The sequence below is a fragment of the Pan paniscus genome, chromosome 5 (genome assembly GCF_029289425.2).
Source record: "Pan paniscus chromosome 5, NHGRI_mPanPan1-v2.0_pri, whole genome shotgun sequence".
Taxonomy (NCBI): domain Eukaryota; kingdom Metazoa; phylum Chordata; class Mammalia; order Primates; family Hominidae; genus Pan; species Pan paniscus.
Window position 1 is genome coordinate 117,199,619 of NC_073254.2, and position 13,373 is coordinate 117,212,991.

Below are 13,373 nucleotides of genomic sequence, written 5' to 3' on the forward strand. Positions count from 1 at the left end.
TCTTTGATCATAGAAAATCCTTTTCTCCCCTCCTAGGGCTTCACAATTTTCACAAATCCATTGTTACTGACTGATCACAATTTAAATAAACTATAAACACTTGACAGGCACTAATTACGTGATGAGAAAAATGGAGGTACCAAAGATCCAACATAGAATGAAGGAAACGAACGCAAATTATTTATCATGGTAGTGGTAAGGCAGAGATAGGAATAATAAAGGTGAACTGGAAGAAATCTTCAGAAAGAAATACAAAAACGTACTGCCCTAACAGCACAAGACTCTAAAGGGAACAAGACAGGGAAGAAAAAGAAAATATGCCTCAAGTTGCACTGTTATTCTTATGAACAATAGATCTACTTCTATAAAGTCCATGCTTCACAAATTAAACATAACGGAGCTTTCTGAAGCTACAGTTAGTATATTAAAGCAAGTCAGAAAAGCAGTGACATGTACTTCTACAATGGATCCAGCGGAACATGTTTAGCAAGGTCTGAAGGCCTGTGTACCTGTCATCATGACTCACATTTCCCACTTTACTCTCTCAAACCCAGTCTAGGACCACGTAATGACATTTCAGTCAATGACAGATAGCATGTACAATGGTAGTTCAGTATAATAAGATTAAAATACTGCATTTTTACTGTACCTTTTCTATGTTTGGATACATTTAGATACACAAATATTTACCACTGTGTTACAACTGCCTACAGTATTCAATGCAGAGACATGTTATACTGATTTGCAGCCTAGGACCATTAGGCCATACCATATAGCTTAGGTGCAGAGTGGGCTATAGCACCTAGGTTTGTATAAGTACACTCTATTTGATGGTCACACAATGGTGAAACTGGCTAACTATACATTTCTCAGAACTTATCCCTATCGTTAAGAGACACATGACTGTTCATGCAAGATTCTTCCTCACTAAATTCACAGGTAATTTTAAGTCCCCTCACTTATCTTTTTCACTGGCACTTTTATTTTTCAATAAAACATCACAGTGTAACAAAACTACTGCCAAAAATACAATAATTGAAATACTATAAACAAGTAGTAACACATTATGTTTTGGATAATTAGTTATTTAAAAAACATGTTGGCTGTCAAATGGCTGGCAATAGTTTCCTTGCCAGTTGACATATTTTCCAGTTACCTAAACACAGAAGTCAGCTGGGAGGAAGGTTCTTCTTCTGACCCCACTTGGCAGGCTTTTACCATGTATTGCAGGTTCTCTGTGGCCAGCCTTTTAACTAGAAGGAAAAATTACAGCGTTACGCACTGTGTCTGAATTGACCATCTGGATCCTCATTTTTATGAACACTCTTGATTTAGAAAAATATGTTGTTTTCTTAAAGTATGTACATCCTTTTTCTATTTTTCAAAATGAAATAGTTCTAAGTTTTTGTTTTATTCTAAAGTATACCTATCTTCCATTTTAAGAAAATATAAAAGTTTAAAAGTCTACTTTTTAGTCTGAAATAATACATGAAGACCTATTTTTCTCTTAGAAAGGTGCCCATATTCAAAAAAGTTACATCATCCTAATCCTACAAACAGTAACATACCAACAAAAGAAAGCCTTTACAAATTCAGCTGATTTACAGACAGGCAGATTGATTTTTTAAAAATTCATAAGCATATTCCTCCCACCCCCTCACAAACATGTAAGTAGCAAACTAGATACCATGAACAATTTCTTTTCACTTAAAATTAGCCAAATATGTATGCAAAAATGTTGTTTGTGATGCTATCTTCCTTTCAAAGGATAACAAAGTATAAAAAGAATACTTACATTCTTTAAATATTTAACTAAATCCTTTAAAATTGTGTGCTTGTACACAAAAATAATGCAAAAATACCAAGAAAGGATGTAGAAAACCCAATATGTTCTGAATGCTACTAAATTCTTATGTTGTTTTTGACACATTAAATATAAGAAACCAGAGAAAAAAGTGCTTTTTCCAATAATAAAAAAAAGTTCAGAAACTGTAACCCTAAATTATAGCAGCAGCACAAAATATATGATGAACATGAACATAATGAATATTAGGTAGTAGAGAATGTTTTCCATGCGATGAGGCTCGTGGCTAAGGAACACACAGCATCCTTGCCTTTTACTTGAAAACTTTTTACAACTTTTTAAAATAACTTCTCATTTTAGATGCAGTTTCTTTTTTCTTTAACTGAACTACCTTTTTTTTTTTAAAAAAAAAAATGAGTATTTTCTTTTTTTTTTTTTTAAGAGGCAGAGTCTTGCTCTGTCACCCAGGCTACAGAAGTGGTGTGATGATAGCTCACTCTAACTTCCATCTCCTGGGCTCAAGCAATCCTCCCACCTCAGCCTCTCAAGTAGCTAGGACTACAGGTGCATGCCAGCATGCCTGGCTAATTTTTTAAAAAAGCTTTTTGTAGAGATGGAGGTCTCGCTATGTTGCCCAGGCTGGCCTCGAACTCCTAGTCTCAAGTGATCCTCCCACCTTGGCCTCCCAAAGCACTGGGATTATATGTGTGAGCCACCACACCTGGCCTTTTTATTTGTTAAAAGAAGAGCTTTATTGTCATATAATTCACATACTATATAGTTTACCCATTTAAAGTATACTGTTCGATGGCTTTTAGTATATTCAGAGTTGTACAACCATCATCACAATTTTACAATATTTTCAATATCTTGAAAAGAAATTCCACACTCTTTAGCTATCCCGATTCCTTCTAAGCAATCCCTTAACCTACTTTCTGTCTCTACAGATCTTTTTTTTTTTTTTTTTTTTTTGAGACGGACTCTCCCTCTGTTGCCCAGGCTGGAGTTCAGTGGCATGATCTCAGCTCATTGCAACCTCTGCCTCCCGGGTTCAAGCAATTCTCCTGCCTCAGCCTCCCGAGTAACTGGGATTACAAGTGCATGCCACCACGCCCGGCTAATTTTATATTTTTAGAAGAGATGTGGTTTCACTGTATTGGCCAGGCAGGTCTCGAACTCCTGACCTCAAGTGATCCACTGCCTCAGCCTCCCAAATTGCAGGAATTACAGGCGTAAGCCACCATGCCTAGACCTGTCTCTATAGATTTAACTATTCTGGATATTTCATATAAATGAAATAATATGTGACTTTTGTGACTGGCTTCTTTCACTGAGAATAATGTTTTCAAGATTCATCAATGTTATAGCATGTTTCAGTACTTCATGCTTTTTTATAGCCAAACAATATTCCATTGTATAAATGTATCAAAATTTTTAAATTGATCCATCAAATGATGAGTATTCTACTTTTTGGCTATAATAAACAATACTGCTATAAAAATTAATTTACAAGTTTCTGTGTGGACATATTTGTTCATTTCTCTTAAATATATATATATATATATCTAGGGGTGAAATTGCTGGGTCATACAGTAACTCCATATTTAACCGCTTGAGGAACTACTGGACTATTATCCAAAGTAGCAACACGATTTTACATTCCCAACGGCATTAAATGAGAGTTCCAATTTCTCCACATCTTCCCCAATCTTTTTCATTATCTGACTCCCTCATTATAGCCAACCTTGTGGGTATGAAGTGATATCTCAGGGTAGTTTTGATATGCATTTCGTTGGTGACTAATGATGTTGAACACCCTTTCTGGTGCTTATTGGCCATTTATTTTCTTTGTAGAAATGTCTATTCAGATTCATTGCCAATTTTTAAATTCAGTTATTTGTCCACTTATTCGTAAGAGTTATTTATATATTATAGATGCACACTCCTTGTCACATATAATTTACAAGTATTTTTTCCCATTTTGTGGGTTGTCTTTTCACTTTCTTAACAGTGTCCTTTGAAACACAAAAGCTCCTAATTTTTGATGAAGTCCAATTTATCTCTTCTTTTGTGGTTCATGCTTTTAGTGCCATAGCTAAGAATCTGTTGCCAAATTCGAGGTCATGAAGATTTTTTTCCTATATTTTCTTCAATGACTTTTACAATTTTAGCTCTGACACTTAGGTCTGTGGTTCATTTTAGGTTAGTTTTTGTATGTGGTAGGAAACAAGGGTCCAACTTCATTCTTTCGCATGTGGCTATCTGACCTAGCAAAATTTGTTGAAAAGACTACTTTTCCCCAATTAAATTGTCTTGGCACTCTTGTCAACAAACAAAAAAACCCCAGTTGACCATAAACATGGGTTTATCTCTGAACGCTTAATTCTATTCTATTGACCTACATATCTATCTTTATGCCACTATCACATTGTCTTGATTACTGTTGCTTTTTAACATGTTTTGAAATCAAGAAGTATGCGTTTTCCAGCTTTCTTCTTCTTTTTCCAAGATTGATTTCGCTATTCTGGGTCCCCTGTAATTCCATATAAATTAGTAATTCATATGGAGCTATTAGTATAGTCACTTAAGCTTTCTGTGGTTGCTGTTTGCACAACTATCTTTTCCCATCCTTTTACTTTCAATCTATTTATATCTGTGAATCTATAGTGTTTCCTGTAAATACCATATGGGTAGATCTTGTTTTTTTAAGAATCCATTGTGATCATCTCTGCCTTTTCATTGGACTGGTCAATCCTTTCACATGGTATTATTACTGATATAGTTTGATTTACATCAGCAATTTTACTTTTTGTTTTCTTAATGACTCGTGTTTGTTTCTTTAATCTCCTTTATTGTTTTCTTACTACATTAAGTGAATATTTTTTAACGTAGTCTTCCAAATTTTTAAATTGTTATTATTACTATAAGTTCTGGGGTACATGTGCACAACGTGCAGGTTTGTTACATATGTATACATGTGCCATGTTGGTTTGCTGCACCCATTAACTTGTCATTTACATTAGGCATTTCTCCTAATGCTCTCCCTCCGCCAGTCCCCCACCTCCTGACAGGCCCCGGTGTGTGATGTTACCCTCCCTGTGTCCATGTGTACTCACTGTTCAACTCCCACTTATAAGTGAGAACACGCGGTGTTTGGTTTTCTCTTCTTGTGTTAGTTTGCTGAGAATGATGGTTTCCAGTTTCATCCATGTCCCTGCAAAGGACATGAACTCATCCTTTTTTATGGCTGCATAGTATTCCATGGTGTATATATGTCACATTTTCTTTATTCAGTCTACCATTGATGGGCATTTGGGTTGGTTCCAAGTATTGATGACTTCACAATAGACTTCGCTATTGTAAACAGTACTGCAATCAACATATGTGTGCATGTGTCTTTTTAGTAGAATGATTTATAATCCTTTGGGTATATACCCAGTAATGAGATTGTTGCATCAAATGGTATTTCTAGTTCTAGATCCTTGAGGAATTGCCACACTGTCTTCCACAATGGTTGAACTAATTCACACTCCCAACAGTGTGAAAGTGTTCCTATTTCTCCACATCCTCTCCAGCATCTGTTGTTTCCTGACTTTTTAATGATCACCATTCTAACTGGTGTGAGATGGTATCTCATTGTGGTTTTGATTTGCATTTCTCTAATGACCAGTGATGATGAGCATTTTTTTGTAAGTTTTTTGGCTGCATAAATGTCTTCTTTTGAGAAGTGTCTGTTCATATCCTTCGCTCATTTTTTGATGGGGTTGTTTGTTTCTTGTAAATTTGTTTAAGTTCTTTGTAAATTCTGGATATTAGCCCTTTGCCAGATGGATTGCAAAAATTTTCTCTCATTCTGTAGGTTGCCTGTTCACTCTGCTGATAGTTTCTTTTGCTATGCAGAAGCTCTTTAATTAGATCCCATTTATATATTTTGGCTTTTGTTGCCGTTGCTTTTGGTGTTTTAGTCATGAAGTCTTTGCCCATCCCCATGTCCTGAATGATACTGCCTAGATTTTATTCTAGGGTTTTTATGGTTTTAGGTCTTATGTTTAAGTCTTTAATCCATCTTGAGTTAATTTTTGTGTAAGGTGTAAGGAATGGATCCAGTTTCAGTTTTCTGAATATGGCTAGCCAGTTTTCCCAGCACCATTTATTAAATAGGGAATCCTTTCCCCATTGCTTGTGTCAGGTTTGTCAAAGATCAGATGGTTGTAGATGTGTGATGTTATTTCTGAGGCCTCTGCTCTGTTCCATTGGTCTAGATATCTGTGTTGGTACCAGTACCAAGCTGTTTTGATTACTGTAGCCTTCTAGTATCGTTTGAAGTCAGGTAGCGTGACAAAGTAGCCTCCTGCTTTGTTCTTTTTGCTTAGGATTATCTCGGCTATGCACACTTTTTTTTGGTTCCATATGAAATTTAAAATAGTTTTTCTTCCAATTCTGTGAAGAAAGTCAGTGGTAGCTTGATGGGAATAGCATTGAATCTATACTTTGGGGAGTATGGCCATTTTCATGATATTGATTCCTCCTATCCATGAGTATGGAATGGTCTTCCATTTGTTTGTGTCCTCTTTTATTTTATTTTGTTGAGCAGTGGTTTGTAGTTCTCCTTGAAGAGGTCCTTCACATCCCTTGTAAGTTGGATGCCTAGGTATTTTATTCCCTCTGTAGCAATTGTGAATGGGAGTTCACTCATGATTTGTCTGTCTGTTATTGGTGTATAGGAATGCTTGTGATTTCTGCACACTGATTTTGTATCCTGAGACTTTGCTGAAGTGGCTTATCAGCTTAAGGAGATTTTGGACTGAGACGATGGGGTTTCCTAAATATACAATCATGTCATCTGCAAACAAAGACAATTTGACTTCCTCTTTTCCTAACTGAATACGCTTTATGGCTTTCTCTTGCCTGACTGTCCTGGCCAGAACTTCCAACACTATGTTGAAGAGGAGTGATGAGAGAGGGTATCCTTGTCTTGTGCCGGTTTTCAAAGGGAATGTTTCCAGTTTTTGTCCATTCAGTACGATATTGGCTGTGGGTCTGTCATAAACAGCTCTTATTATTTTGAGACACGTTCCATCAATACCTAGTTTATTGAGAGTTGTTAGCATGAAGTACTGTTGAATTTTGTCAAAGGCCTTTTCTGCATCTATTGAGATAATCATGTGGTTTTTGTCATTGGTTCTGTTTATGTGATGGATTATGTTTATTGATTTTCATATGTTGAACCAGCCTTGCATCCCAGGGATGAAGCCGACTTGATCGTGGTGGATAAGCTTTTTGATGTGCTGCTGGCTTCGGTTTGCCAGTATTTTATTGAGGATTTTTGCATTGATGTTCATCAGGGATATTGATCTAAAATTTTTTTTTGTTGTTGTGTCTCTGCCAGGTTTTAGTATCAGGATGATGCTGGCCTCATAAAATGAATTAGGGAGGATTCCCTCTTTTTCTATTGATTGGAATAGTTTCACAAGGAATGTTTCCAGCTCCTCCTTGTAACTCTGGTAGAAATCAGTTGTGAATCTGTCTGGTCCTAGGCTTTTTTTGGTTGGTAGGCTATTAATTACTGCCTCAATTTCAATACCTGTTATTGGTCTATTCAGATGTTCGACTTCTTCCTGGTTTAGTCTTGGGAGGATGTATGTGTCTAGGAATTTATACATTTCTTCTAGATTTTTTAGTTTATTTGTGTAGAGTTCTTTATAGTACTCTCCGATGGTAGTTTGTATTTCTGTGGGATCGGTGGTATAACCCCTTTATCATTTTTTATTGCATCTATTTGATTCTTCTCTCTTTTCTTCTTAATTAGTCTAGCTAGCGGTCTATTTTGTTGATCTTTTCAAAAAACCAGCTCCTGGATTCACTGATTTTTTTGAAGGTTTTTTTGTGTCTCTATCTCCTTTAGTCCTGCTCTTAGTTATTTCTTGTCTTCTGCTAGCTTTTGAATTTGTTTGCTCTTGCTTCTCTAGTTATTTTAATTGTGATGTTAGGGTGTCAATTTTAGATCTTTCTGCTTTCTCTTGTGGGCATTTAGTGCTATAAATTTCCCTCTACACACTGCTTTAAATGTGTCCCAGAGATTCTGGTACGTTATATCTTTGTTCTCACTGGTTTCAAAGAACATCTTTACTACTGGCTTCATTTTGTTATTTATCCAGTAGTCATTAGGGAGCAGCTTGTTCAGTTTCCATGTAGTTGTGCGGTTTTGAGTGAGTTTCTTAATCCTGAGTTCCAACTGGACTGCACTGTGGTCTGAGAAATAGTTTGTTGTGATTTCTGTTCTTTAACATTTGCTGAGGAGTGTTTTACTTCCAATTATGTGGTCATTTTTAGAATAAGTGCGATGTGGTGCTGACAAGAATGTATATTCTGTTGATCTGGGGTGGAGAGTTCTGTAGATGTCTATTAGGTCTGCTTGGTCCAGAGCTGAGTTCAAGTTCTGGATATCCTTGTTAATTTTCTATCTCATTGATCTAATATTGACAGTGGGGTGTTAAAGTCTCCCACTATTATTGTGTGGGAGTCTAAGTCTCTTTGTAGGTCTCTAAGAACTTGCTTTATAAATCTGGGTGCTCCTGTATTGGGTGCATATATATTTAGGATAGTTAGCTCTTCTTGTTGCATTGATCCCTTTACCATTATGTAATGGCCTTGTCTCTTTTGATCTTTGTTGGTTTAAAGTCTGTTTTATCAGAGACTAGGACTGCAACCCCTGATTTTTTTTTTTTTTTTGCTTTCCATTTGCTTGGTAAATCTTCCTTAATCCCTTTATTTTGAGCCTTTGCACATTGAGATGGGTCTCTTGAATACTGCACATTGATAAATCTTGACTCTTCATCCAATTTGCCAGTCTGTGTCTTTTAATCGGGGCATTTAGCCCATTTAATTATTAATTATTTTTGAACTATTTCCTTTGTGGTCACTCTAAGCTAACCATATATACCTTATCAGAGCTTCAAATTTATACTAATTCTAGTGAAATACAGAAACATAAATCCTATGCACTATATAGCTCTATTTCTTTCTCTCCCTTTTTGTGGTATTGTTATACTTATTATATAATATCTACAAATGTTAAAAGTATACTGTTGTAATTTTTACTTTATATAAATTTATGTCTTTCAAAGAAGCTAAGAAAAGAGAGAACAGCAAATACATATCTTAACTTCTGCTATATAGGTCCAGCATTCCAAAGATCCAAAATTCCAAATGCTTCCAAATCTGAAAGTATTTGAGCTGACCTGATGCCACAAGTGGAAAATTCCACACCTGACTTCATGTGACAGGTTGCATATACTATTTATAAATATTGTAAAAAATTACCTTCAGGCTACATGTTTAAGGTATATATGAAACATAAATGAATTTCATGTTTAGACTTGAGTCCTGCTGCTAAGATACCTCATAATATATATGCAAATATTCAAAAATCCAAAATAATCTGATATATAAAACACTTCTGTTCCCAAGCATTTTGGATACGGAATACTCATCCTGTATTAACCTTCTTATTTATCATTTCTGTTTTTGTTTTTTGTTTTTTTTTTTCATTTATTCCCAGGTATTTGAGTTGCCATGTGGAGTCCTTTCCTTAGCCTAATACTGTTTTCTCTCACCACCTCCTTTTTATTGTTATTGATAAAATACTATATTTCTATAAGTTATAGGCCCAACAATATTATTTTATACAAATGCTTTTTAAAAACCAGTTAAGATAATAAAGATGAAAAAATGTGAATTTATACTGTCTTAATAATTATATGATAATCTTTACTAGAATTCTTTTGTGTGTTATGTGGATCCAAATTACTGCCTGGGGTCAGTCTCAGTCTGAAAAACTTCCTTTAGCATTTTGTTAAAAGGTGGGTCTGTTAGCAACAAATTCTCTCAGTTTTAATTTATTTGAGAATGTCTGTTTCATCTTCAGTTTTGAAAGGTAGCTTTGCTGAAAAAAGATTCTTGGTAGACAGGTCCCCCTCTACACTCCTGCTTTAATTCCTGTGAATGCTATCCCACTGTCTCTGGCCCCCAGTTTCCTCTGAGAAGTCAGCTGTTAATCTTACCGGGGTTTCTTGTAGAGGATGAGTCATTTTTCTCTGGCTACTTCCAAGATTTTCTTTGCCTTTAGCTTTTGGCATCTTTACTATAATGTATCTGTTCATGGATCTTTTTGCATTTACCTTACCTGGAGTTAGTGGAACTTCCTGAATGTATAAGTTAATATTCTTGAATAAACTTGAAAAAATTTTAGAAATTATATTTTATTTTCAATTTTTTTGGCTTTCTCTCTTCTTCTGGTTCACCTGTTGTATATATGGTGCACTTAATGGTGTTCCACATTTCTCAACAGCTCTGTTCATTTTCTTCATTTTTTTGTCCTCTGTGCTTTAGATTGTATGATCTGTATTGATCTATTTTCAAGTTTGCTAATTCTTTCTTCTGCCAGTTCTAATCCACTAATGGGCCCCTCTGGTGAAATTTTCAACTCAGCAAAATTTCCATTTGGTTCTTTTCATAAAATTTCTTTCCCTATTGCCACCATACTTTCCTTTTCTTCATTTATCACACATTCCTTTAGTTCTATGAATATATTTATAATAGTTACTTTGAAGTCTTTGTTAAAGACAATATCTGACTGCTCTCACTGGCAGTTCCTGTTGCCTGCTTTTATTCTCAGTATATGGATTGTATGTGTCTGTTTCTTTGCATGTCCTGTAATTTTTTGGTGAAAATTGGGCTTTTTAAATAATGAAGTCCACTCCTCCTCTTGCCCTCTCACTGCCTTAGATATTGCTTCTGAGGTGATGTAACCTCAGGTATGCCCACAGTCTCCACGTGAAGACAATGGTTTTGGCAGGACTCTCTTTGACTGTCCCTGTCCCTGATCACACTCAGCTGTTAAGCTCCATTAATTAATTTCTGGGTGATTGTTTTAATGTTTTTAGTAATACACTGGGGCATAAATTGCTTTAAGGACTAATCTAATCAAATTCAGGCTCCTTTGAGGTCAGTGCTTGAGATTTATTCTGACCTAAGAGTTCTATCCCAAAGTGCTGGGATTACAGGTGTGAGCCATTATGCCAGGCCAATAAATGTTATTTTAAAGCAATCACTGGAAGTAAGGCTGATGAGACTGAAAACAAAAGGAGTAGAATCAAAGGACCCCTACCGGTTTGCCTCAAAAATCAGCTTAGATATTCCAGCAAAAACCTGAATAAAAAAAGTATGATGACCTCTCATTACTTGATATTTAACAAATTGCCTTTAATACTGAAGTCAAATTGAACAAATATTCTTTGAGAGGTTAACAAATCTAATCAAGGGAAGTAACCCTTAAATAAACTATTTGCCTCAAGGGGAGAAAAAAAGCCAAAACTAAAATGGACCAAAACATCTCAGTTTTTAACCATTTTATCATACCTAATCTGAGCTGCTAGCTGGAGTTTATTCTTTAACCATGACCCATATCAAGAGATATAAAAGAATCACATACATTTTGTAACTATCCATTAAATTGAGGGGAAACAGTAGTTTCTTAACTTGTAAAAAGAAAATGGTAGCAAAAATAAGCTTACAAACAAACCTTGTGGTTCACTGACTAACACCAAGCATTTTAAAATGCCAGGGAGGAGTAGTTCAACTTCATAAATGTCTGTGTTAGTTTCCTTGAAGAGTTGGAGGATGAAGGCCAGAATGGATGCTAAGCGAGGAGGAGGTGAGGACCCCTTATACTCAAGGTAGGATTTCCTGAAAAGAAGCAAAATTTTGTTTATTCTCTGCTTAAAGCTTCAATAGAGCAAGACCAAATGGCATATAATTTAAAGATATTGGCAAAATTTACCCCCCAAATTAATACAGTGCCACTTATATAAAGTAGGTATATTTTACCATGCTATCTTCAAACATAGGATTTTAGAAGCAATGACTGACTGTATATCCTTCTGGTGTGTTCTGAGGGCCAAAGCACAATATAGTCACAAACTAAATTGAAAGCAACCTTGTTTTAAAATGAACTCAAAATCCAAATGAAAGCCTAACTGTTAATTTGTGGGGGTTTTTTTCCCCTTTCTAATACAAGTCTGATCTCCTCTATTGGGTCCTCAATGCCGCAACATTTTCTCTAACGTCAAATTTGCATAAAGAAATCTCTCTTCATATCTATTTATTTAAGGACTTGGAAGGAGTCTTATTTTTCCAAACAAACAGAGGACTGTCCTAGGAATAAGATAGGACATTCAAGCTTTATCTCCTTCCTTCCTCCAGCAAGTTAAAGACTCAGAGAACTAATTTAGGATTTAGCATTATCTCTCAAGACAAGACAAAATTTAGTACTAGAACTCAAGAGAGATCATAAGGATAATAATTTGACTCATCTTTGTATATTCTCACCTCTTAGAACAGGTCCGGGCCCATAACAAGTGTTCAGTATACATTCATTAAGTGAATAAATAAAAGTTGGAATTGCTTAGTTTCTACAAATGTCTAGACAATGTGAAAATCTGTCAAATACAGCTAAATATAAACTAGACATTCATATATATATATATTTGCAAAGTAATAATAACCATAAGGAAGAGAAACCACTAAGTATTATAAACACAAGGACAGGAACTATGTCTTAGTAATTATTTCTATTCCCTACAGTGACTTCCAACAAATACTACATATTAGAAAATTCATTCTTTGAGGTTTTGTCCAATTTTGTTTACTGCTGAATTCCTAATGCCTAGAACAAACATATATTGGGCGCCAGTGGAATGCCAGGTACATGTCTAAGAACAAGAATATAAAATTGAATAAAATATGGTCTCTGAAAGCAAGAGGCCCACCATTGAGTGGAGAAGTTAAATGAGAAAAAGAAAAAGACAATTATAATATAGCATAATGGTGCTTTTGACAAAGATAAGCAAAGAATTCTCAGGAATTCAGAGAAAAGAGCCCTAACTCAGATGAGGGAGTGCAGGAATAGAGAAGCATGGCATGGAAGAAGTCATAGAAGACAATCTCTATATCTTTCCTGAGTATTAAAAAAAAAGCCTTCAACTATAAACCACAAGAAAAACATTTTCACTGTGTGTTAAGTAAATAGGAAAGTCAACTAATTCTGGGATCCTAAACACTGGGGTTTTAAACAGTTTTACAGATTCAATTTCACTTCAGCATCTGTCATTTAGTTTGTACTATAATTACTTATGCAATATCTCAAACACTGTGTTAGGTTACTACAATCCTGTTGGAAATTCAGATACAAGTAAGGCAAAACTATCATAATTCTGCAAATTGAGCTGTACAGGGCATATGATTTCAAAAAAGGAAACATACATGGTACACTGACATATCAGGTGTAGGTTTTATAAAGGATACGTGGGATTTAGCCCAAAAAAATGACATTTTAATGGAGAAAGCAATTTGAATAAAGCTGTGACATAGGGAGGTATGAGGCATTTTGGAGGGGCAATATGAATCTTATTAGGGGTTGTATGACACCATATGTAATACATTTGGAAACGGTAAGTGATGGATTGCAGAGAGCTAAGAAGCATGAAATTTATTTCACGGACAAAAAAGA

General features: G+C 35.3%; 1 protein-coding gene across 4 annotated transcripts in view; it reads right to left on the reverse strand.

Moving 5' to 3' along the window:
• Positions 1–13,373, reverse strand: part of MMS22L (MMS22 like, DNA repair protein) — a 151,252-nt gene that overhangs the window by 17,956 nt on the left and 119,923 nt on the right. For all 4 annotated transcript variants that reach the window (XM_055113967.2, XM_008978091.5, XM_055113966.2 and 1 more), the window contains exons 22-23: positions 11,388–11,551; positions 1,157–1,253 (exon numbers count right to left, since the gene is read on the reverse strand). In XM_055113967.2, the coding sequence (XP_054969942.2) occupies positions 1,157–1,253; positions 11,388–11,551 (261 nt within the window). The remainder of the gene's footprint in view (positions 1–1,156; positions 1,254–11,387; positions 11,552–13,373) is intronic.